The following is a 23,960-nucleotide window of genomic DNA, read 5'->3' as shown; positions in this document are numbered from 1 at the left end:
TCTTAATCTTTGAGTTAGCGGGGGTTTAATTAGTCGACCAACATTGACTCGCCCTAGCTTAGCCATTCCAGAGCCCTAAAACTAACAAATAACTCACAAACTGCACAAAATTTGTTTAAATCAACTCCAACAACTAATTAAACCCCCGCTAACTCCAAGAAAAGCCTGTAGTAAAAAACTCTGAACTTCCCCTTTGAAATAAAGACCTAGCTGTTAAAATGTTGTCTCTACAAGTTGTAAAGCAATAAAACAAATAATAAAATTATTGAAATGAACAAAAATCCTACAACGTAAAGTTTTCATAATGGGTCAAAATCATTTTTCGAACAGATCATGAGACTAGCACCTCGGAGACTATCCTTTGCTTTGCTAAGCCAAAACTACACCAGAGGAGGCAAGATGGATATTTAGAATTTCTTTAAACCTAAGCTTTCAAACGCTGCCAACAACAACTTGAACAGTTGATTGAACTCGGACAATGTCAAGATGTGTATATAAATACAGTATATATACAGTATTGGCCAAAAGTTTGGAGACACCTCAAAGGTGGATACTTTGAAGAATGTAGAACACAAAACCTGTTTTCAGTTATTTCACTTTTTTTGCCATTCCACATGTTCGTTCATAGTTTTGATGTCTTCAGTGAGAATATACAATAGTAGTGAAAATATTTAAAACGCAAACATCATGAAGTGTGTCCAAACTTTTGACTTTTGTTTCAGTCGTCAACATGCTTTTCCCCCAACTCCACAAATGTAAAACTTCGCCTATGATTACAAACTCTAACTATAAAATGTACATAATTATACATATTATAAGGGCTGGTTACAAACTGTAGAAGTGCTGGCTGTCTCGTAACCTGTCGGCTTTGATTCCAGTTTTTTCGCGTTGTGCTGTAATTCCAAGTGCTTCCTTGTTGAATTGGAGTCGAGTTTTTAGCGGTCGACAGTCTTTCATGAGCCTGCGCAGAGTTTGCAACGCACGGAGATATTTTTGTCATCTTTACTGGACAGATATGTGAAGTAATGGCTGTATCTCCAGTGAGCAAATGCAGCCGTTTGTTGTATCTCTCCGGCTCCTTTACTGGTAGCATCCTGATAGGTAGCCACTAGCCAGGCTATGTTGTTGACCGCCGTGGCAAACGGCGCGCGCACAGGCAGCATGGTAATACACGTGACCCGTTTTTTTCCTCCAATGAGAAAACGTGACATGTGATATCACTCCCAAACTCAAGCGCAGTATTTTCTTTTCAAATGCTCTTCGTACATGACTACAATATTCTTCATTCCACATACAGTATGAGGCAACAACTAAATAGTAACGCACAGGCACCGAGGAAACTTTAATCAGATTACTGGCTTGGAAAAATGAACGCGTTAGATTGCTCGCTACTGAACGAAAGTAATCAGATAAAGTCAGACAACACTGAATACGTGCACTGAATACGTGCTAACAGTAGTGTTGTTAATCTTACTTTAAAAAAGTAATTAATTAGAGTTACAAATTAGTTCTCCCAAAAAGTAATTGCGTTAGTAACTCAGTTACCTCAACGTAATAGTAATTAGTTACTCAGCAAAGTAACTAACGTTAGTTTTTATGTTCTTACACATTATTACATGATCTATTCTATAACGTCTTTCACAATTAATATGTTTATATTAACTGATTGAATTGAACTTTTTCATTTAAGGGCATAGGTTTGCCTAGGGACGGTAGGGACAACACACTAGCAACTTTTCAGGATGCTGAAATTGTCCCCACCAAGTTTTAAGCAACCGTGTTTCCATTATACAATGATTTCAGCTATAAAGGTCATTTAGATTGTCTTCCCTTGGGGTTTTAGGATAGAATTGACCCTACCATTATTAAGTGAATTACTTTCATTATGCTCAGACTTACCCCTTTTCACTTGCGGAATGTGCCAGTCCATTTTTTCCCCTCCAAAGCCCGTTTTATTGGCTGATGACTAGAACCCCCACATTTACACAATCCCGACAGAAATACATGTCAATATGATGCCTCCTCTGCCCCCTTTGAAGAGGAGGGATATTAGATTTTTTTTTTTTTTCTGGCCGGCAGCAGCAGCCACTGTAATGTAAAAAGCTGTCAATGTTGTGGAGGTGGGGAACACACCACTAATTTTGCTATGGAAAGTCCAACCTGCATCAGTGAGCATAACATTAAACTGTGTGAACTTGCCAACTTGTAAAACTAGAGTAGAAAGCTGCTTAGAGAGGTGTCTTCCTGTTTATTTCCTACTGTCAATTTTAATTCGACTGTGCATTTGTGCATTTATTCATTAATTCAAATGTATTTTCTACATCAATTAAAAAAAATATTTATTTTAGCAGCCTATACACATTTTTTAAGCCCCCCCCCAACACAAAAACAACCACTGTAAATTTCCTTTATATGAAGCAAGCATTTTGAAAAATGACTTTCTCCCTATGAAAATAATTTTAACTTTTTTCATTTTTATGTAGTAACCATCTATTTTTGAGAAATGTACCCAATCTGTTTGGTCTTATTAATGTCCCGTCCCCAGCAAAAAGTGTACATGCAGGTTATCGACCCCACCAATGTTGAGACCGAACGTACGCCCTTGTTTTCATTAAAAAAAAAACATACAGTAGGTCAGTCTTTTTACTTTTTTTTTTTTTTTTTTTTAATTTCATCTTAATAATTGTTTAATGTAACTTTAACTTTCAAATGATGTGAGAAAAAAGCGTGTGTGTACCATCACACCCCTAATATATCGTATTGGCCCGAATATAAGACGGTGTTTTTGCATTGAAATAAGACTCAAAAAGTGGGGGTAGTCTTATATTCGCGGTTTAGACATTATATCCATTCTCGACGCTAGATGGCGCTAGATATCATTGAAGCGAATGCTGAACTTGAGGGGTAATGTTCTATCATGACAGATCTCAGCTACTCTCAAGTTTAACCAGTTTGCATTATTTTATTGCAATGTTTTTTCCTTATTCAGATTTGTTTCAAGACTAAAGTTACAGTTAGACCTCACTTTGATGGTTAATTCAGTTATTGCAATTTTGTTGTTTTATCACAATAGATTGGTTTATTTACATTTCAAAAACCAGAAGACATTAATTTACGAATGTGATTGCAGTTTAGTTTACATATTTAATAGGGGTGTAACGGTACGGTTTTGAACCGTTTCGGTACGGGGTGCTCGGTTTGGAACGGAGGCGTACCAAACGAGTTACTGACGTAATCTAACCCTTACTTTTTGAGGCTGTGGGTCGATCGGGTTACAGTTTCTTTGTTTAGATTATATTTACTCCGTCTTCTCTACTATAATGTGGACCAACACGGCAGGACAGTATAACTCTGCTTTTTTTCCCCGCGCCTTGCGCAGGAACTCTCGTGTTCACCTCAAAAGCATCCTACTACAACACAAACAGCTAGGAACTAATATTCAAATAGGAAATAAAATTACACAACATTAAATATTAAATATGAATGAATACTGCATCACATCTCAAAACATAAATACATAATAAGATAAATAATAACCCATATAAATAAAATAAATTGAAGTTAATATGAGAAACTTGAAACTGTTCAGTGTTGCAACTGTTAAATTTTGCACATCAGATATTTTTCTGAAGAAAAAGTCTTAACCAATGTTATTTATTTTTATTTTGTTTCACAAAATATCTACATTTCAAAATATTATATTTTGTATTTCTGAGCAGAATTCTAGCTTTGTATAGACTAATTTTCCTATTGTTGAAAGCACAAAAGTGTGTAATAAACAACTAGCACATTTATATTTCACAGTTTGTTTTCTTACTCTACCGAAAACGAACCGAACCGTGACCTCAAAACTGATACACTGCCAATGGGTTTTCCCATTGGCAGTGTATCAAATACTTGTTCTCCCCACTGTACGTACCGAACCGAGATTTTTGTGTACCGTTACACGCCTAATATTTAAATGTTCGGATATTAATAGGGTTGTTCCGATCATGTTTTTTTTGCTCCCGATCCGATCCCGATCGTTTTAGTTTGGGTATCAGCCGATCCCGATATTTTCCGATCCGATTGCTTATTTTTTTGCTCCGGATTCAATTCCAATCATTCCCGATAATTGTTCCCGATCATATACATTTTGGCAAGGCATTAAGAAAAAATGAATAAAACTCGGACGAGTATATACATTCAACATACAGTACATAAATACTGTATTTGTTTATTATGACAATAAATCCTCAAGATGGCATTTACATTATTAACATTCTTTCTGTGAGAGGGATCCACGGATAGAAAGACTCGTGACTTTGTATATTGTGACTAAATATTGCCATCTACTGTATTTATTGAGCTTTCAGTAAATGATACTGCAGCCATGCTCCAATGCATGATGGGAAGTGGAACCATGACTGTGCGTCGTGCTACCAATTGATATATCTTCTCTGCTTTGGGAAATAACTTAAGGTGTTGAGACAAAGATCAATTGCCACCGTGCTTCCCCACATCGCTTCCCATGATATTTCTAATCATAGGGAGAGGGATTGCAAGGCTGTAGCCAATTGAAGAAAAGGCTCCAATGGCTGCCAAAATTCACTCTACTCATTTAGCGCTGCCATTTCTCTCTATATAGGTAAAACGGCGTCATTACAGATTGAGCGCGACTATGAGTGAGGGGGTCGTGGAGCGCATACATTAATTGCGTTAATTATTATAACGTGACACATTTTCTAATAAATTAATTGCCGCCGTTATCGGGATATTTTTGTTAATCCTATTTTAAGCCTAAACTAAAGACTGGATGAGTGTAACATATTATGTCTGTAACGTGAAATGCAATTAGAAAATGATTTCATTGAAATATATATATATATATTAAAAAAAGGCATGGCCGATATTTTTTTGCCGATTCCGATACTTTGAAAATGACGTGATTGGACCCAATCGATCGGCATCTCTCTAGATATTAAGATTTGAATGAGGCAAAATAACATGCTTTTTCTCTCAAATATATTGTTATAATCATTTGTTTCAGATGTACTGTAATTATTTTCTGTATAAAAATTAATTTGGTGTTCAAAAAGTCTTTTTTCAAACTTGAGTCTTGAAAAAGAGGGGGTCGTCTTATAATCAGGGCCGTCTTATATTCGGGCCAATACGGTATATAGTTATATTTTTCAATATGCAGGTGAGGTTTGAATCTCTTCCCTCTTCTATCTTTGCTCTAGTTGTTTTGATTAAAAATAAATAAAACACGGTTTCAGTTTCAGTTTATTCGCACATCATCAAATACAGTACATAATCATACGCTAGCAGTTCACATGTTAAGATGGGCAAATAGGACACTCCAAAGAAGCTATTCAAAGCTTTTAGCAGGGGTTTATGGATGTCATTCAATAAAAGTTTAGTGCAAGTGACTATTTTTGGTAATAAAAAACCAAAGCAAATATTATATCGTAGAATCTACAAGGACGACGCCCACTTGGTGATGACAATGCATACTGAACAGGAAAAGACAGTCCATTATTTTCAATTAATTGTATGTAAAATTATATGTAAAAAGTCTCCCGAGCGTTTAACATGACACTCGCCACGCTAAATGCTAACGCTAGCGAGAACGTGAATGCTATGCTAACGCTCCGAGGCACCTAGCATTACGTTTGCAACGGCGTCACAACCCCCTTCCCTCCTCCCCCCTCCTGCTCTGGTCTCCATGTCTCCCACATTATAACGCGAGCCTTCACATTTTTAGAAACTGGGGCAAAGATGGGAAAAGTAATGAATTAGATTACTCACGTTAGTAACACCGTGATACTCTGACGCGGTTATTAACAACACTGGCTAACACCTTCACCACACTGTGGTCATGACCCAGAAAACTGTCAGGAAATACTCAGTCATAACTAGAAAAGTTGATTGTGTTAGTACATCTGCGGCTGAGTGGTTTCATATCTGGAGTTGCAGCAGTTTGTGGCTAGTACCTTGGTAGGGCTACAAACTGTACAGTTATTTCATAGCATTTCTACATTTTGAAGAGACATAAAAGTGTAAAATCAACCCATCGACTGTCGAAAATAATATAAAACAAAGCTACAGTTGGATGATGAGCAATTTCGAAATCCATCAAATGTTGTAATAACACTGCGAAAGGTACAGCAAAAACTAACAAGACTCATTCATAATGACATGACTACCAGATTCGGATTTCAATTCATTGTTTGAATAAAATGACTCACTGTAACTCATTTGAATGAGTACAAATTTTGAATATTGGCCCATAGTTGGCAAATCAGCAGTCTCAATGTGTGACACAATGATACTCGCAAGCAGGTTTATAAGTCAGTGCCAAGTTATAACTTGAACTTGTTTTTACATCCAATGTTTTAATTACATGTCGCAAATTCTAAGTATTAAATCATAATAGCTAAAAGAATACTGTTGTAAAGTGTAAAGTTCAAATATCTCAAGTTGCAACACTAAATTCCTGTAACATACGTACATATGCTTTGTTCTACAGTGGTGAGGTGGTTCAGGATGTGAAATCAGGAAATTACCGATTGTGCTCATCCTCATCTCATGTTCACTCAAGTAAAGGTTGGTACAATATCACCTTCTTTTTAAAGGTCATTATCAGCATAAACTGCTCTGTTGGGATTAAAAGTACACCACATCTCTACACACCACCCTTCGTGACCCAAATGCAAATGACGAGTCATAACTGTAAAAATAATTTGCATCAAGTTTCTTTATGACTGGTAGTTTCACATTACCTGAAAAGATAAAATATCACAAGACAACCATAAAATAAGCAGACGTGGGTAGAGTAGCCAAAATATTTACCGAAGTAAGAGTAGCGTTACTTAAAAATAATATTACTCAAGTAGAATTAAAAGTTGTACTCAAGTACAACTTTTTTTTTTTTAAAGTATTCATTGAAAAGAATAATCTAGTATCGAGTAACATTGTGAGTAACTGCTTACAATGTCTGGTTTATTTTTAAACGATGGTATGTAGTGCTGCAACAATTAATCGATTAACTCGAGTATTTGATTAAAAGAAAGATTCAAACTAAATTTTGCTGCTTCGAGTATTCATTTAATTTAAGTGGCATTGCAACAGTTTATTTTGAAAGTGTTTGAATTTAGTTTTATTGCTTTGTGTGGATACACTGCCCTCTAGTCTGCCTCATTTAATTCCCATGGCTTAATCCAGCTGCTCCATGTGAAGTCCAACATAAGCTAAGTTTTTGATTGAGCTAATGTTTTTTTTAATGCATTCGTGATTAAGTTAATAGGTATATTTAGCCATTTTATTGTGGGAATGTATCTGAACCATTTGTTAAGATAATTTTAAGAAAAAAAAATGTTAGCGTTTCATAGCATTTAAGCTAGCGGACTTTTGCTATGTAAGTTAGCCAATTGTTCTTTTGTTGTACATCGATCCGCATTTATTTATTTTTTTCTAACGTTTGAGGCTCAGCTCAGGTATTTTAGTTTTTCATGTTCCTTATCGGATTACTCGATTATTCGAACTAACTAGTTCATCGATTAATCGGCTACTAAAATAATCGATAACTGCAGCCCTAATGGTACATTTTTTTCTCAGCACAACGTCATCTATAAAAACTGTGACTATTATACAGTGATCCCTCATTTTTCTTGGTTAATGGGGACTAGAACCCGCTGCGATTAGTGAAAAAACGCAAAGTCCTCCCGCCCCCCTTTTTTTTGTGTGTTCAATGCATTTATTCAGATTTAGCATTGAAAAGAGATACATACAAGACATTTTTTTTCACTTTTTCTCCCAAAGTATAGTTAAAAAAACCTTTATGTATATGTGTATATTTAATAAATGGTTCTTAAGCACTTTAAATGCACGAATGCATTAATTGTGAGTTTTTAAAAGTTTTAAACATGTTACTGTCCCACTGTATTATTTTTCAACAAGAATAAAGTAGAAGAATACTTGGCTTTATTAAATTCTTCATTGAGTGAGTCCACTCAAATCCGCTCTAGCTGCTCACTTACACACAGTGAGTTGCCACAGCAACTGTTTAACAAGTTAAACGATGATTGACGCAAGCGGCGCTTTGAATTTCGTGTCATTGGCAAAAAAAACAAACAGCTGTCAATCATCGTTAACCTTAATAAGCAACTCCAGTGCACTGCCTGACCAACACAGAGCAGGGAGACTACGCGATCAGCTCGGGACAGCTCATCTGTATTTATTTATTTAATTTTTAATTAAAAGTAAAAAAATCCGCGATGGACTGAGGGCGCGAAGTTTGAAGCGCGAAGTAGCGAGCGATCAATGTACTGTACTATAACCTATTACATGACCACATTTGGCCGTAGACTCCACCATCAGTTGACAAGACAGTCAAGACAATGGATAAAATTAGTGTAATTTTGGCTTGAAATATTTACGTGAAATGAATGATAACTGCCTGCTTTTTGCTTACACCAAGAATCTAGACTGTTTTACGTTCATATCTATAAAAATTCCGCGATTTAAGCATTTATTTACAAGAATTTTCAATTTAAAACGCTCTTTGTTTCGTTACGGCCGCCATGTTGGATTACATACACAATGCCGTAATTTATGCGTGAAATATTTACGTCAAATGAACGATAAGGGCCCGTTTTTTGCTTTTAACCAAGAAGCTTAACGGTTTTACATTCACACGTATAGCAATTCCACGGTTAAAGCATTTATTTACGAGAATTTTCAATTTAAAAAGCTATTTGTTTCGTGACGGCCACCATGTTGGATTACACAATACCGTAACTTTTGCTCGAAATATTTACGTAAAATGAACGATAACGGCCCGTTTTTTGCTTTTAACCAAGAAGCCTAACGGTTTTACATTCACACGTATAGCAATTCCGCGGTTTAAGCATTTATTTACGAGAGTTTTCAATTTAAAAAGATATTTGTTTCATGACGGCCACCATGTTGGATTACACAATATCGTAACTTTTGCTTGAAATATTTACATAAAATGAACGATAACAGCCCGTTTTCTGCTTTTAACCAAGAATCTAGACTGTTTTCGTTCATATCTTTTGAAAATTTTGTGATTTAATTATTTATTTACAAGAAGTTTCCACTTAAAAAGCTCTTTGTTTAGTGACGCCCGCCAAGTTGGATTTTGTATCTCTACACATGACATTTAAGTTGATATTTCTTGCAAAAAACTTTTATGATATGTTAAATATTGCTATTGATCCTGAAAATATAGGTGATTATCTCTGCATTTGGTGATTTTTGTGCATTTAGCGTATAATCTGAGAATTTTATAACTATTTAAAATTTTGTTTATAGAAAAATAATTAATCAGGATTTCATTATGGAACGACTTTGAATTTTTTGATGCCACTGCTCATGGACACTCACATATGCCTAACTGAGGTGTCTGTTTTTGGTTACTTATGGCTTTGGTTTTTTGAAAATATTTTAATTTTAGGTTTTTGAAAATAGGCCCCCTACGGATCGGCCCCGAGCCCCGTGTCCTGTCAACTGATAGTGAAGTCTTTAATTAGGCCCCAAAAATACACAAAAATCATTTAATTCCTATGAGAAAAATCTACAGAAATGAAACATCACCCATTCAAAGAGCATAAAAGCCCTTTAGTGGAGAAAACATATTTCCTACCATGATATCTTCGGGTTTCCGTGGTCTATAAAAATTGGGAGAGAGGTTGAAATCTGTGCTTTTGAGTAATAGCAGTGCTGTAAGACAAATAATTATATATTTTTTACAGCGCTTTAAAGACATCACATGATTGAACATGCCGGCGTGATCATAGGACTTCCGACTGCAATCTAGTGTTTGCCATCTAATTGTATTGTTACGTTTTATTGGTATAATGGAGTCGTGAGATTAATTTTTATGACGTCTCAGATGACGTCTTGATGAAAATGTACTGTGAGCATTTTTGGCAAATATAAAGTAAAATCTAATGTGGAGAATAAAATGTAATGACTCAAGTGAAGCCCAAAGTGGTGCAGTAAGAGTAGCGTATTTTATTCACAAATCTACTCAAGTGAAAAATATGTTGTGGTAAAACTATTCTTAAAAGTACATTTTTCTTACAATGTTACTCACGTAAATGTAATAGAGTAAATGTAATGTGTTGCTACCCACCTCTGGTAGTAAGTAGCCTATATCCTTATCTTACGTAGCTTCTTGCCATGACTACACAATATCTAATCATGGCATCACAAATATGAATACACCCATCAAACTGACACATCAACATGATGCACCTGCTTCCTTATCATATTTTGCTGACATATACCCTTATAAGCTCCTGCTGCATGTTTGTGCGCATTTGTACCTGTGTGCTTTACTTTAAGGTGTGTGTTTTTTTCATTGTATCTGTCAGCATAAACACTAGACAATTTTCCTTTTCCCCCCACATACCTTTATTATGGTATACCAAAGCAGTAGTGCACATTAGGTAAGCAGTATACGCGTACAAAAAAAAGTGTATTTAAAATTTTCCCAAAAAAAAAAAAAAAAAAAATTCATTTTTCTTTTTAATTAATCTGAATCATTAGAAGCAAGTTGAGGAAAACGAAGACATTCACTGCCAACACTGAATGAGAAACGTTATAGAGAAGTGAATATAAATGAATGTATTATTTGTGTGTTCGTAAACATTTTGGATCATTACAGTGGTATGAAGAAGTATCTGAACCTTTTGGAATTTTTCACGTTTCTGCATAAAATCACCATCAAATGTGATCTGATCTTTGTCAAAATCACACAGATGAAAATACAGTGTCTGCTTTAACTAAAACCACCCAAACATTTAAAGGTTTCATATTCTAATGAGGATAGCATGCAAACAATGACAGAAGGGGTGAAAATAAATGGGTGAATCCTCTGCTTAACGAGACTTAAAGAGCAATTGAAACCAATTTTTACCAAACAATTTAAGTCAGAAGTGTGCCCTATCACTAATGAGTGGTTTAAAGCTGACCTGCCCGCTATAAAACACACACCTGGTAAGAATTGTCTTGACGAGAAGCATTGTCTCAGTCAAAAGAGCTGTCTAAAGACCTGCGATCAAGGATTGTTGATTTGTATAAAGCTGAGAAAGGATACAAAACCATCTCTAAAAGTCTGGATGTTCATCAATCGACAGTCAGAGAAGTTGTCTACAAATGGAAAGAGTTTAGCACTGTTGCTTCTCGCCCAAGGACTGGCTGTCCACCAAAGATGACGCCAAGAGTTCAGTGCAGAATGCTCAGAGAGGTAAAAAAGAACCCTAGAGTGTCTACTAAAGACTTACAGAAATCACTGGCACAGTCTAATATCTCTCGCACATATCAACTATATGTAAAACTATGGCCAATAATGGTGTTCATGGGAGGACTCCACAGAGGAAGCCACTGCTGTCCAAAAAAAAAAAAAAATGCTCGTTTAATGTTAGCAAAAAGGCACTTGGACACTCCACAGAGGTTTTGGCAAAATATTATAAGGACTGATGAAACCGAAGTTGAATTGTTTGGGAGTAACACACAACTTCAAGTGTGGAGGAAAAATGGAACAGCTCACCAACATCAACACCTCATCCCCTACCGTGAAGCATGGTGGAGGGAGCATCATGATTTGGGGATGTTTTGCTGCCTCGGGGCCTGGACAACTTGCATTCATTAATGGAAGGATGAATTCAAAGGTTTATCAGGATGTTTTGCAGGAAAACCGGAGGCCGTCTGTCAGACAGTTGAAGCTAAAAAGAGGATGGATGCTGCAACAAGACAATGATTCAAAACATAGAAGTAAATAAACTTCAGAATGGTTTCAGAAGAACAAAATACATGTTCTGGAATGGCCAAGTCAAAGTCCAGACTTCAACCCCATTAAGATGCTGTGGCATGACCTAAAGACAGCGATTCATGCCAGACATCCCAGTAATCTGACTGAACTCGATGTGCCAGACTAATCTGCAGCTACAGGAAGCGTGTAGTTGAACTTATTTCTGCCAGAGAGGGGGGCACAAAATATTAAATGTGATGGTTCACTTACTTATTTTTCCTCCTTCTGTCATTGTTTGCATACTATTCTCATTCAAATATGAAAACCTATAAATGTTTGGGTGGTTTTAGTTAAAGCAGACAGTTTTTTCATCTGTGTGATTTTGACAAAGCTCCGATCACATTTGACGGTGATTTTATGCAGAAATGTGACAAATTCCCAAAGGTTCAGATACTTTGTCATACCACTGTATGCTGTATTGGTATGATGTCATTTTGAACAGTTAGCGCTAATGCTAACGAGAGGTGTTCTGCTAGAACATTGATAACATTACCACATAATAAGGTAACAGGTGGTAGAAACAGTTATAGAAAACATTGTTTAAATCAGGAGTGGGCAATTAATCTTCCAAAGGGCCCACATCAGGAAGTTGAATGGTTGTCGGGGTCCGCGCTTACATGTTAACCCCAACTGTGTTCCATATTTACTTAAATTATTAACAGTATAAACCATTAAATGGTTGAAAATTTTATTACTACTTTTTGCACCATTTTGTATCATGTCATCACATTTTGTAATACGTGCTTGCTGATGTTCGCAGTGGTCAGTCACCCAAGCATGCCTGAGGTGGCGTTAGCACTTCCTCACGGGTTCCAATTCTACCTGCATTGCCCTGTTGGGTCTCACCATGCCAACTACAGCTGGCATCACAATGGCGGCGGACCAACGCCTTGCACCTGGAGCCCTCACGGGTGCTTGCTTTTAATTGACAGTCAACAGGATGAGGAGTACATGTGCATGTCAGAGGAAAAGGGCTATCGCCGCGAGCTAGCTCGCTATACTGTAAAAGTCACGGGTAGGGGAACGTTAGCAACATGCCACACTGGAATACTATTTTGGCTATGTGTGCTGGCTGCGCTCATGTGCGCAGTAATGTAAGAGAAAAGCATCCGATTGCATTTTTGTCTTTGTGCTATTTATTATATTGAACGTCAATTTACAAAGTGATTAGCAAGGGTTAGTGAATATTGAACCACAAATATGTGTGCAATTTGTTCCTAAATTTCCATTTGCCTTGTAAAATGTTCCTGGGTCATGTTCTTTTTTTTTTTTTTTTTTTTTAATAGGGTGCCATTTGGACACGATTGTGCTTAAGTTAGCCCTCAGCATAGCTTTGCTAGCATAATAGCTACCATGACTTTGGATGCTTCATGAGAAATCTATCATTTTACAAATAAACCCTTTGAAATGATTCAGTAATTTCTTTGATATATAGCTTTAACCAGACCCGGCTGCAGAAAGAAATTACAGGGGGGGCATTACATTTTTTGGGGGGGGCACACTTCTTCAATGTAAATTTAGCCGTAACAGTGGCGTTTTTACCCGTTATATTTTCTGATGATAGTGTCAGTCAGTGAAACTGCAGGAGGTGGCAGCGCTATCCCTTCATGTTGACTTTCGGCCGCGTCTTTGTCATGGCTTGAGTTCGTCTTTAGTTTCTTGAAAAAAAAACACGGATGTCCATTCCAATTTGAATTAGCAACGGAGGAGCCGCTCAATCGCCATTTCTGTAACCGGAGCAATCCCTATCCAATCGCAGTACACAATAGCAGGTGTTGTGCCGAAAAATAGCCGCCCCGCGTGAAATGTCCCCCCTGACGGGAACGCTTATTTATAACGCTTTATTGAGGTGAAAACATCAAATGTTTTCATAGACTCGTTACAGTAATGGATTTACGACTGTAAAATCACTTTTAAATAAATAAATTAGACAAAATACTAGTACTTTATTTTACTAACAAATCGTGGACTGGGCCACATAACCATCTTTGAACAGAAATGTATTAGTCTACAGGTTTTCACGACCATATCTCAATGACAATCACACAGTTATGACATTTAGTTCAAGCAGAGTAAAATAATACATATATTCACGGTATAAGAAAATCGTTTCCATGTCCATCGATTGGTAAGAAAAAGCTGTACGAGTGACGTGTGGGCGCTCAACAATAAAATAAATAAACAAATAAATCAAATAAACGCTCAATAAAGCGTTATAAATAAGCGTTCTCGTCGGAGGGGGACATTTCACGCGGGGCGGCTATTTTTCGGCACAGCACCGGCTACTCGGCCCGCCCCCCTTATCTGTGATTGGCTAGAAATTGCCTACATTCGCTGCTGTGATTGTGACGACAGATCAAGATAGGATGACTAGAGCAGTGTTTTTCAACCTTTTCTGAGTCACGGGACGTTTTTACGTTGGAAAAAATCTCGCGGCACACCACACCAAAATGTTCCAAAATTACTTTCTGTATAGTATATTTAATTATAAAATAATTTCTAAGTATTTATACTTACTCAGTGTGAAACGTTTAGTAATTAGGCTTGAAAAACTATCAGACAGGGGACTTGAGCAATGCATTTAAGCACATAAGGGCTGGTCGTCTCGCTGACAATGGCTTTGCAGACAGGTAGTATTAACGTCTCTGCCACAGTTTGGGACTTTTGGGATTTAGCAACAAAGTAACTGGCTTTCAGGGCGTTCTTATTTACCTTTGTAGTTTTACTCAGAAAAGTTGCCCATTTCTCTGTGTTTTCACGAAGGCGTACAAAATAATCCATCGACTTGTTCTGAAGCGACGGGGGTTCATTTGGAGATGAGTTTAAGCTTGTATGGCGCCATGGCGCTAGATAGCCGCTCGTGTCGCGTTCAAGAACTGCTCGGATTTCTAGGTATCTCCGACCTAGCTGTCCTCGATAATGTGTTGGAATAAAACAAAGAGGGAGGATAAACGGTCGTCACATATGGATAAAATGGAAAGGACACTTTTGTATATATCGACACTTGACGAGTCAAATAATGAACAGTAGAAGTGCTGGGGTCCACATTGTTTCGGAGAGCAAGGTGGCTGACGGCTAGAAATCCGAGCAGTTCTTGAACGCAACATGACTCATCTGCACACAACCGAGAACTTTTTCCACATTCCTTCCTTCCTTCCTACTGCAACTTTGCCCGACGATGTTAAAAAAAAGCGACATTGGATAATTTCTCGCGGCGGCGGCACAATCGATTGAAAAACACTGGAATATAGGGTTCATTCCCCCCGTGTGTGTGTGTTTTTGTGGAAGATTTAAAAAAAAAAAAAAAAATACACAGTACAGTTTAATCGAGCTAGGGCAGGCACAGCCGTCCCTCAGGGCGGGCACGGCCCCCTAATGCCCGCCCATGCCGCCGGGTCTGGCTTTAACAGAGTGGACACGTTATGATCAACAACACTGAACGTATTTCATAAAACTGCAAAATCTGATTTTTAAAGGAGAAAAAAAATCAAATTGCTTACCACAGTTGAATTTCCCGTCACTGTGTGATGTGATGTCATCGCAAAAGAGTGATGTCATTGATAAATGGGGAATTTTCTTAAAGGGATGCGAACACAACAGAGTGGAAAGTGACACTGGGGAAGAACAGATTTAAAAAAAAATTAATTAAACAATATTTTTTAACTTATATAAGTTAATTTATAAACTGAATGTGAATGAAACACACTGGGGGCTTAGCCAAATTCTATAACAACCTTTTACCAGAAGTAAATTATTATTATTTTTTTTTAAATTGAATTTAGGAGCCTGCACCCTTGAATTTATAATTGACGGCAATTGAAAATAAAGAGATAAGTTGAATGAGTATTTGTCCAACTGTAATGAAAATTCAGCTTAATTTACTAACTGAGGACACAAATGGCACCTATAAAAAATGACCCTCCCAATGCAATGTAATTCGAGATTTTGTCTTATATTTTTATAAAGATGATATTGTTTTATCACAGTCACACAATATATGTACATTTTGTCATGTATTTGTTGATATTGTTGTTCTAATTTAACTATTTAAAGCATCTTTTTGGCAAATTTCTGTTGTCCAAAGTATTTTATGTTTGTGTACGTTCATGTTTGAATTTGTTATATCTGTTGTTTGATACATCAGAGAAATGAGACTGTGGTATTTTCTGTCTTCGCAAAAGTGTAAAGTTACTGATGAATTATGAGGTTATGTTTAGGCATCCTAGGTATATTCTTAATTATGACTTCTGCACGTCACTGTATTATTTTTCTTAAATTTGTCTTAAATATCCAATTTAAAAAACAATATGCTGTAATTTTCGGATTATAAGCCGCTACTTTTTTCCTTCATTTTGAATGTGGCTTATAGTCCAGTGCGGTTTATTTGTTGATTTGTTTGGGTGAATAGGTAACACTTCATTTGAAGGCGGCGTCATAAGACTGTCATTAAACGGTCATAATTATGACTCGACACCATCATGGTCATTGTCATCCGGCTAATTATGTCACTAACTCAATTTTCAACTTGGATCTTTTACATAAAGTGATTTAATTTGTTGGATAACACTAAATCACATCTGTTGTAAGCATTCATTAATGCTCATGACAGTGTTATGTCATAGTTATTATTGTCTAATGACAGTCTTATGGCACCACTGTCAACAAAAGTGTTACTAAATACCATAATTCTCAATTAATGAAACAACTACAAGAGTAACTGAAGAAATAATTGGCACATACCATAAATTTTGATTGTTACTTACATCTGTAGCGTTGCAATGCATGCTAGGAGGCATTTTGGACAACAACGGTGTTGACAGCAGGTGGCGGCAGAGGTTAACTGTCTCCCCCGAGGGAGCAGTGATGGCCAAATGAAGCTTCTTGAAGCAATGAAGCTTTGAACCAATTGGCCGCAAATGGTAGTTCATTTGGTCTCATGAAAGTCTTATGATCCCACTGTCAAATAAAGTGTTATCGGTTAATATCGTTTGGTATGAATATCCCATAATACAGCGAGGATAGCTGCAGCTTATAGTCCAGTGAGGTTTATCTGTGAACAAATTTTTGTGCCAAATTTGGTGGGTGGCGGCTTATAGTCTGGTGCGCCTTATCGTGCATAAATTGCGGTACATATTTTAATGTGTCAATCCTATGTCTGTTTTTTTTTTAATTTATTTTTAATTTGTCTATCTTATGTGTGTGTCCAAAATAAATATTTATTTCAACTATTGCTACATAGTTTTTTTGGGGGCAAATAAAAAAAGATATTTTTATTAATGATTAAAATCTGAGAAAAACATAAAATTCTCTCTCTCTCTCTCTCTCTCTCTCTCTCTCTCTCTCTCTCTCTCTCTCTCTCTCTCTCTCTCTCTCTCTCTCTCTCAATACAATGGAAGAGAAACAAAAAAAATTAACGTAATATAAGAGACAAACTATTAAATGTATGATTTTTTTTTTCTCTAAAGCTATTGAAATATGTAGTAATTTTATACAAATAGGGAGTCTATTCTTTTTAACATCCTATTCAAGGTCATAGGGTTCTGGAGCCCAAATCATTTAGCCAATATTCGATGCAATTAAGAAAAAATATTTAATTAAAACAATTTAAAAAACAAATATATAATACTGTTAAGAATAAAGAATAATTGTATTTTACGAATACAATATTTGATTCCAGGCTGTTATAATTAATAAAATAAAACAAAAATATGAATAAAAATATTTATTCCATCAATCCAATTTGTAAAAACAATAAAGAACTTTTACATTAAAAAAAAAAAAAAAAAAAAAAATCCGGTGTGCACTAGAGACCAAAACTACTTGTTGATGTCTCATCTTATCTATCATGCTATTTATATTGACATTTTAGCTGTTTCTGTTTCAGGTTCTCATCAAATTTAGCTGAAGACTCCTGAGTACAAGTGAAAATCTAGTGTGTCAAAAGTTGAACACAGGCTTGCTCAACATTGTGTTGCAATTGCACAGCTTTCACAACATTGGCCAAGATTACTTTTAGCATCCTCACAATTTATTGCCAGACGATGATTTGGCAGTTCGTTGACTTCTTGTTGCACCTCAAAATAAAGACAACGGAAGTGTCTTGACAAATAACGACTGATTCGCAGGCATAATTGCTTTTATGCTCTTGTAGAGGCACATAACACTGTTATATGAAAGACAATGTGGCTGACTTTCAAGTTATTATCCTATGACAGTAAAACCACAAAGCCTGCCCCAGGCCTCTAATAAATAAAAAAAAAACTTTACATGCATTTGCTCAACTAGTGACACTAATGTAGGTAAAATAAAATGAAATAAAATACATTAAATTTACAACATGCTTAGAAAAATCCAGACGCGAGTTTCTTAATAAAAAATAGTCAAAAATAAACATGCAACGTACTTACAATGTCAGTGGAACAATGCTGTCCTCTGCTGGACATTTGGGGAAATTCTGAAGGTGCACAAAGCTGAATTTTAATACAGTATTTTAAAAAAAATCCATCAATCCATTTTCAACACTGCTTGTCCTTGTTAGCGTAGCCGGAGCCGATCACAGCAAACGACTTGAAAGAAAATATTTATATTATATTGTTATTCATAGCAGTAGTATTTTACACTACTAATACAACAAGTAGTAGTACTACTACTAGTCATAGTAGTATTACTACAACTAGTAGTAGTACAGTAATCCCTCACGTATTGCCGTTAATGGGGACCAGAACCAACCGCATTAAGTAAAAAACCGGCAAGTGTGTGTCACCCACCCCATTTTTAACATACATATATATAATATCAATAAGTGCATATAAAACCCTATAAATGCATATATTCTCATTAGAACAGTAAAGAATAATTTCAACCATGTAAACAAAACATTAATAATATAAATAACATGTATAAAGTACCGTATTGGCCCGAAAATAAGACAGTGTTTTTTTGCGTTGAAATAACACTGAAAAAGAGGGGGTCGTCGTATGTTCGCGGTTTAGACATTATACCCATTCACGACGCTAGATGGCGCCAGATATCGTTGAAGCGATGTTCTGTAATGACAGATCTCAACTACTCTTTTTAGTTTAACCAGTTTGCATTATTTTATTGCAATGTTTTTCGTTATTCAGATTTGCTTCAAGACTACAGTTACAGTTAGACTTCACTTTGACGGTTAATGCAGTTATTGCAATTTTGTTGTTTTATCACAATAGATTGGTTTATATACATTTCAAAAACCAGAAGCCATTCATTTACGAATGTGATTGCACTTTAGTTTACATATTTAAATGTTCAAAATGTTATTTTGCCTCAAGATTTGAATGAGGCAAAATAACATGCTTTTTCTCTCAAATATATTGTTATAATTATTTGTTTTGGATGTTCTGTAATTAGTTTCTGTATATAAATTAATTTGGTGTTCAAAAAGTCTTTTTTCAAACTTGAGTCTTGAAAAAGAGGGGGTCGTCTTATAATCAGGGCCGTCTTATATTCGGGCCAATATGCACTCTAAAAAATGATTCATGAGGCTAGTTGGTATGACTTGAAAACATGAGTTTTTTCAACATAAAAATGACTTTTTTTTACTATTCATTGTTTTATTAAGTTGGTAACTTCTTTTATGGAGTTAATCAAAATTGAATATTAAGAAAGACGTATTAACTTAAAAGTATATTGTTTCTGAATAAGCTTTTCTGCTTTCACGTAACAAAGGGAAAGATTAAGTGAGTGAAATTTAATTTCTATTCTATTATTAAGTTGGTGCAACTTCCTAAATTCCCATCACATGTGCATATTACCACGGGAAAAGAATTGGCCATTTTCTGCCTTACAATATTTGCAGTCAGAAAGAAAATGAAAACAGATTTCATTACCATGCATCAAGCAGCATACTCAGAAAATTACAAAAATGTTTACAACATTTAAATAAATTATCTTAAAACAGGAGTTACTTTTCAATCACCCTATATTGTTTGTACATTTGCAAACATTTTGTTGTACACTTGTTTTGCACTGTGTGTTGTTGTGCCATATTTGTGTATCAAAGTACTGGAAGTACACTTTTCGTTTATACCTGCACCTGAAGTGAACTGTTGACAATGTTTCAGATGTTTATATTGGTTTTGCTCTGCACTTTCATTTTGTCCATTGTTTTGAGTTTTGAAATATATATTTTTTTCCAAATAAAACTGGAGTTGCCATGTCCAATTTATTTTAGAAAAACAAGTTACTCTTAGGCGGCACGGTGGCTGAGTGGTTAGCACGTCTGCCTCACAGTTCTGAGATCAAGGGTTCAATCCCAGGCTTCGGCCTTCCTGTGTGGAGTTTGCATGTTCTCCCTGTGCCTGCGTGGATTTCCTCCGGGAACTCCGGTTTCCTCCCACATCCCAAAAACATGCATGGTAGGCTGATTGAGCACTCTAAATTGTCCGTAGGTATGAGTGTGCCTGAATGGTTGTATGTCTCCTTGTGCCCTGTGATTGGCAACCAGTTCAGGGTGTCCCCTGCCTACTGCCCATAGTTAGCTGAGATAGTCTCCAGCACCTCCGCGACCCTCGTGAGGAAAAAGCGGCATGGAAAATGAATGAGTTGCTCTTACTCAATAAATTTAAGTACCATTTTGCATCAACTTTTGAGTTGAGAAATTAAAATGAAGGAGTTATAGCAACCTAAATGAAGTAGTTTTATTTCTTATTAATGCTATAAAAATTGAGTTGGTTCTACACAATAAAGCTTGTGGAGGAGAATAAATAATGATGGTTCAACTATACTAATTGAGTTAGTCCAGTTAGAAAATTTATAAGGGAAGTACTCAATCATTGCTTAGTTGAATTTACTTAAAAAATTAAATGCAAATTGTTACAACAATTTTTTTTAAGTAGAGCCAGTGGATTTTTTTTTAGAGTGTGGTAATATATAAATAATACTACTGTTCATTCATTCTCTCACTCTATTATACGTGGGTGTGCATTTGTTTGTGTGTAAGTGTACAGAACATACATACGCAGCTGTAAAGAAAGCGTACATGAATATGTTTTTAGAAGTCTTTTGTTCTTGTAACATGATACTTATGACAAAATTTTTAAAAATCCAAAGTGCACTGTGGGCGCAAAAGTTGACACGGGACGTAGCAAGTGATCACTGTAGTAGTATATTTCATTAATACATGAATATGGCAGAAAACACTCACGTGACTTGAAGTTCTGCTCTGAGACCCCCAATTTGGCCAACTTTCAGAATTGTCCGATATGCATGTGTGATACATCATTGGAAAGCTTAAAATCTAAATTTTCTGGGGGGAAGAAAATTTTTGAACAGTAGGGCATTAAAAAAAAAAAAAAAAAAAAAAAAAAAAAAAAAAAAAACAGCGAAACCCTTTCTGGAGGCGAAAGCATGAAAGAGCAGAATTAAAGACACCATGATTTTAATGAGATATTATCGCGTACTTCCTTTGTTTCGATCCAAAAACTCCATGTAGCATGTATCACTGAGTGTCAAGACACAGCAGTGAATGGCCACAGCTGGATTTTTGGGGGGATTTTATGGGTGAAACATGGTAATTTAACAAGGGTCGCGATGCAGAAATCGCAGACATCAAGGAGTGGTCGAGATTTTCTTTTTCATATATTTACCCTTTAAAAGTTGTTGTTTTTTTCCCAAATTTTCTTTGTTTGGATCGATTATTTATCATCTAACATATCGGAGAAAATGCGACAGTAACAAAAAAAATACAATTAAGCGATAGTTATGAGGTTGATATCTTTACAGACACCATTTTTTTTCATTGTGAGGTAATTTGTTTAAAAGTTTAAAATATACGAGAGAATAATTTTTCAAAGTAGTTTTTTTTTTTAAATGAAATATTAGACATCAATTAATGATTCTAAGCTAAAAATGACAGACATTTTGAATTGTAAATATAATTAATTACCTTTATTTTATGGCTGGGTTGAAACAAAAGCGGTTGCACGACGTCTGTAAACGGGGGTTTCCAGGGTAAAACGGACAAATTTAAAATAGTTCGAGGGCTTAATGCGCCATGAATCTTCTATGGAGGCATATAGACATACTGCATTGTTCTATCAAACACAACAGCTGTTTTGGCTTAAAATACAGCAATTTCTTTTAAAGACGAGTGCAGGAGCAGAAACTGCTTTTTCAGTCTTGCCAGTGTTTTCCGCCATATGTATAGATGTATATTCCTTTTATATATTTTGTGTGCATTTGAATTATAGGTCATATATTGTTTTGTTTTGTTTTTTTTACATGAGAAAATGGTATGTTACTTTATTCAATTTACTGTACATGCTTTCGTAAGATGATGTGGCAATGAAGTAGAAAATGTTAATTTTTTTATATTATACAGTTATATTATTATTATTATTTTAGTTATATTTTCTTGTTATTTATTTATTTGTGTTTAAACTTGTCCTGTTGAGCTGTTTGGACTTGCACAATGATGAATTTGAAAAAGTTTCAATGTGCCACATGGGATTTTGAACCACTCCTATTTGTTTTTATTTCCATATTGTATTATTTATCAGGGGCTTTGCAACTAGACAGAAGAGGATATGAGGCAGGCAACCCGAAATGTTGAAAGAGCCATATTGGAGCAAAAAAAAAAAAAAAAGTTTTGAGCCGCAAAAAATTAAAAGCCTTATATAAGCCTTATAATGAAGGCAACACATGCTGTATGTATCTATCTTAGCTATATTAGATTAGACAATCAAAATGACTAAATTGACTACCAATACATAATGAGCCTTCATATTTACCGTATTTTCTGCATTGTAAGGCGCACCCAAAGCCTTCAATTTTCTCAAAAGTCGACAGTGCGCCTTATAATCCAAAGTGCCTTATACTCAGAGGTGAAAGTGGGTGGAAACGGTCAGGAACGCAGTTCCGGTATAAGATTCAGGGCCGCAACGCAGTTCCAGTATACAGTGCTTTGATTCCGAAAATATGTTGCAACTGTCAAAACGCTATGTAAAAAAAAAATAATAATAAAATAAAACATAAAAGAAAATACAAAGCTGCCAGAAATGCATTTCATCTCCAAGAAGAAAAAAAATCTACCAACATCAGATTTACATACACAAGTGTTAACAACAAGCATAATAAAGTGCTTGTGTCGCTAATCCGTTTCCACCGATATTTATTATTTATTTTATTCCACGGACGGCATGGAGGTTTCCCCAGCTGCTGCAGTTATCTGAGTCTGACATTGACGAGTCACGTCAATGTGCGAATGCACACAGCAAAGGAAAACGCCTGGACTCATTTAAACGTTCAATTGGCTGACATACTGACATGTGATCACCAGAGATAGTTAGCTCTGATGTGTCAAATGTGCATGTTTTCTGAAACCGCAAAAAAAAAAAAAAAAAAAAAAAAAGGGCAATGCAACAGAAAATGGATCAAATCTTTAAGAGCAGGGAAAGAGTTAAGGTGGCTTATTTGTCATATTTAGTTTTATTTGCTCTGATGGGGAGGTTCAGAACATCTTAGCTGTCAATGCACTTTAGACTTATATTATAAATATATTAAAAATATATTCCATTTCACTCTGCATAATATATGTCATTTGTACTTATTTTTCTGAATGTATGTTACTGATATCTTTATTTTTAAAAAAATACAACAAGTAGATGTTTACATTATCTTCAATTTTAATACACATCCTATGTTCATAAGTAGTTAAAAGTGAGATTTGGCATTTAGTATGAGAGGAAATGAGGGAGAATACAAATTAGGAGATGGAAGTTAGGGTTATAGCTGTTTTGTTAACTTTTATTTTGCAAATCATTGAAAAAATACAATTTTGAATTAAAATCAGTTTTTGTATGTGTTAGAAAAATAACTGACCAAAACAGTTTTCTTTGCATTTCAGTAGTTTTGACCCCCCACCCCACCTTCCAATAAATTAATAAATAACATTTCTGGCTCCGTGGCGACCTTCACGTCGGGGAGTTCCGGCAAGAAATTCTAACCACTTTCACCCCTGCTTATACTGTATATGGATCAAAATTGGTTAATCATGGAATTCCTTTTAGCTCAGCTCCATCTTGTGGATGCATAATGCAATGCCAACCAATACTTACTACTACTACAATTACTACTACTACTACTGCGCTTTATAATGCAG

At 35.7% G+C, this 23,960-nt stretch overlaps 1 protein-coding gene across 3 annotated transcripts in view; it reads left to right on the top strand.

The window, feature by feature from the left end:
• Positions 1–17,049, top strand: part of LOC130914911 (semaphorin-7A-like) — a 67,865-nt gene extending 50,816 nt beyond the window's left edge. For all 3 annotated transcript variants that reach the window (XM_057834509.1, XM_057834503.1, XM_057834515.1), the window contains exons 13-14: positions 6,512–6,588; positions 12,582–17,049. In XM_057834509.1, the coding sequence (XP_057690492.1) occupies positions 6,512–6,588; positions 12,582–12,919 (415 nt within the window). In that variant the 3' untranslated portion in view covers positions 12,920–17,049. The remainder of the gene's footprint in view (positions 1–6,511; positions 6,589–12,581) is intronic.
• Positions 17,050–23,960: the final 6,911 nt, after the last annotated feature.

Source organism: Corythoichthys intestinalis, chromosome 1 (genome assembly GCF_030265065.1).
Source record: "Corythoichthys intestinalis isolate RoL2023-P3 chromosome 1, ASM3026506v1, whole genome shotgun sequence".
Lineage (NCBI taxonomy): Eukaryota > Metazoa > Chordata > Actinopteri > Syngnathiformes > Syngnathidae > Corythoichthys > Corythoichthys intestinalis.
The sequence above is the reverse complement of the archived record's forward strand: the minus strand, read 5'-3'. Positions and strand labels throughout refer to the sequence as shown.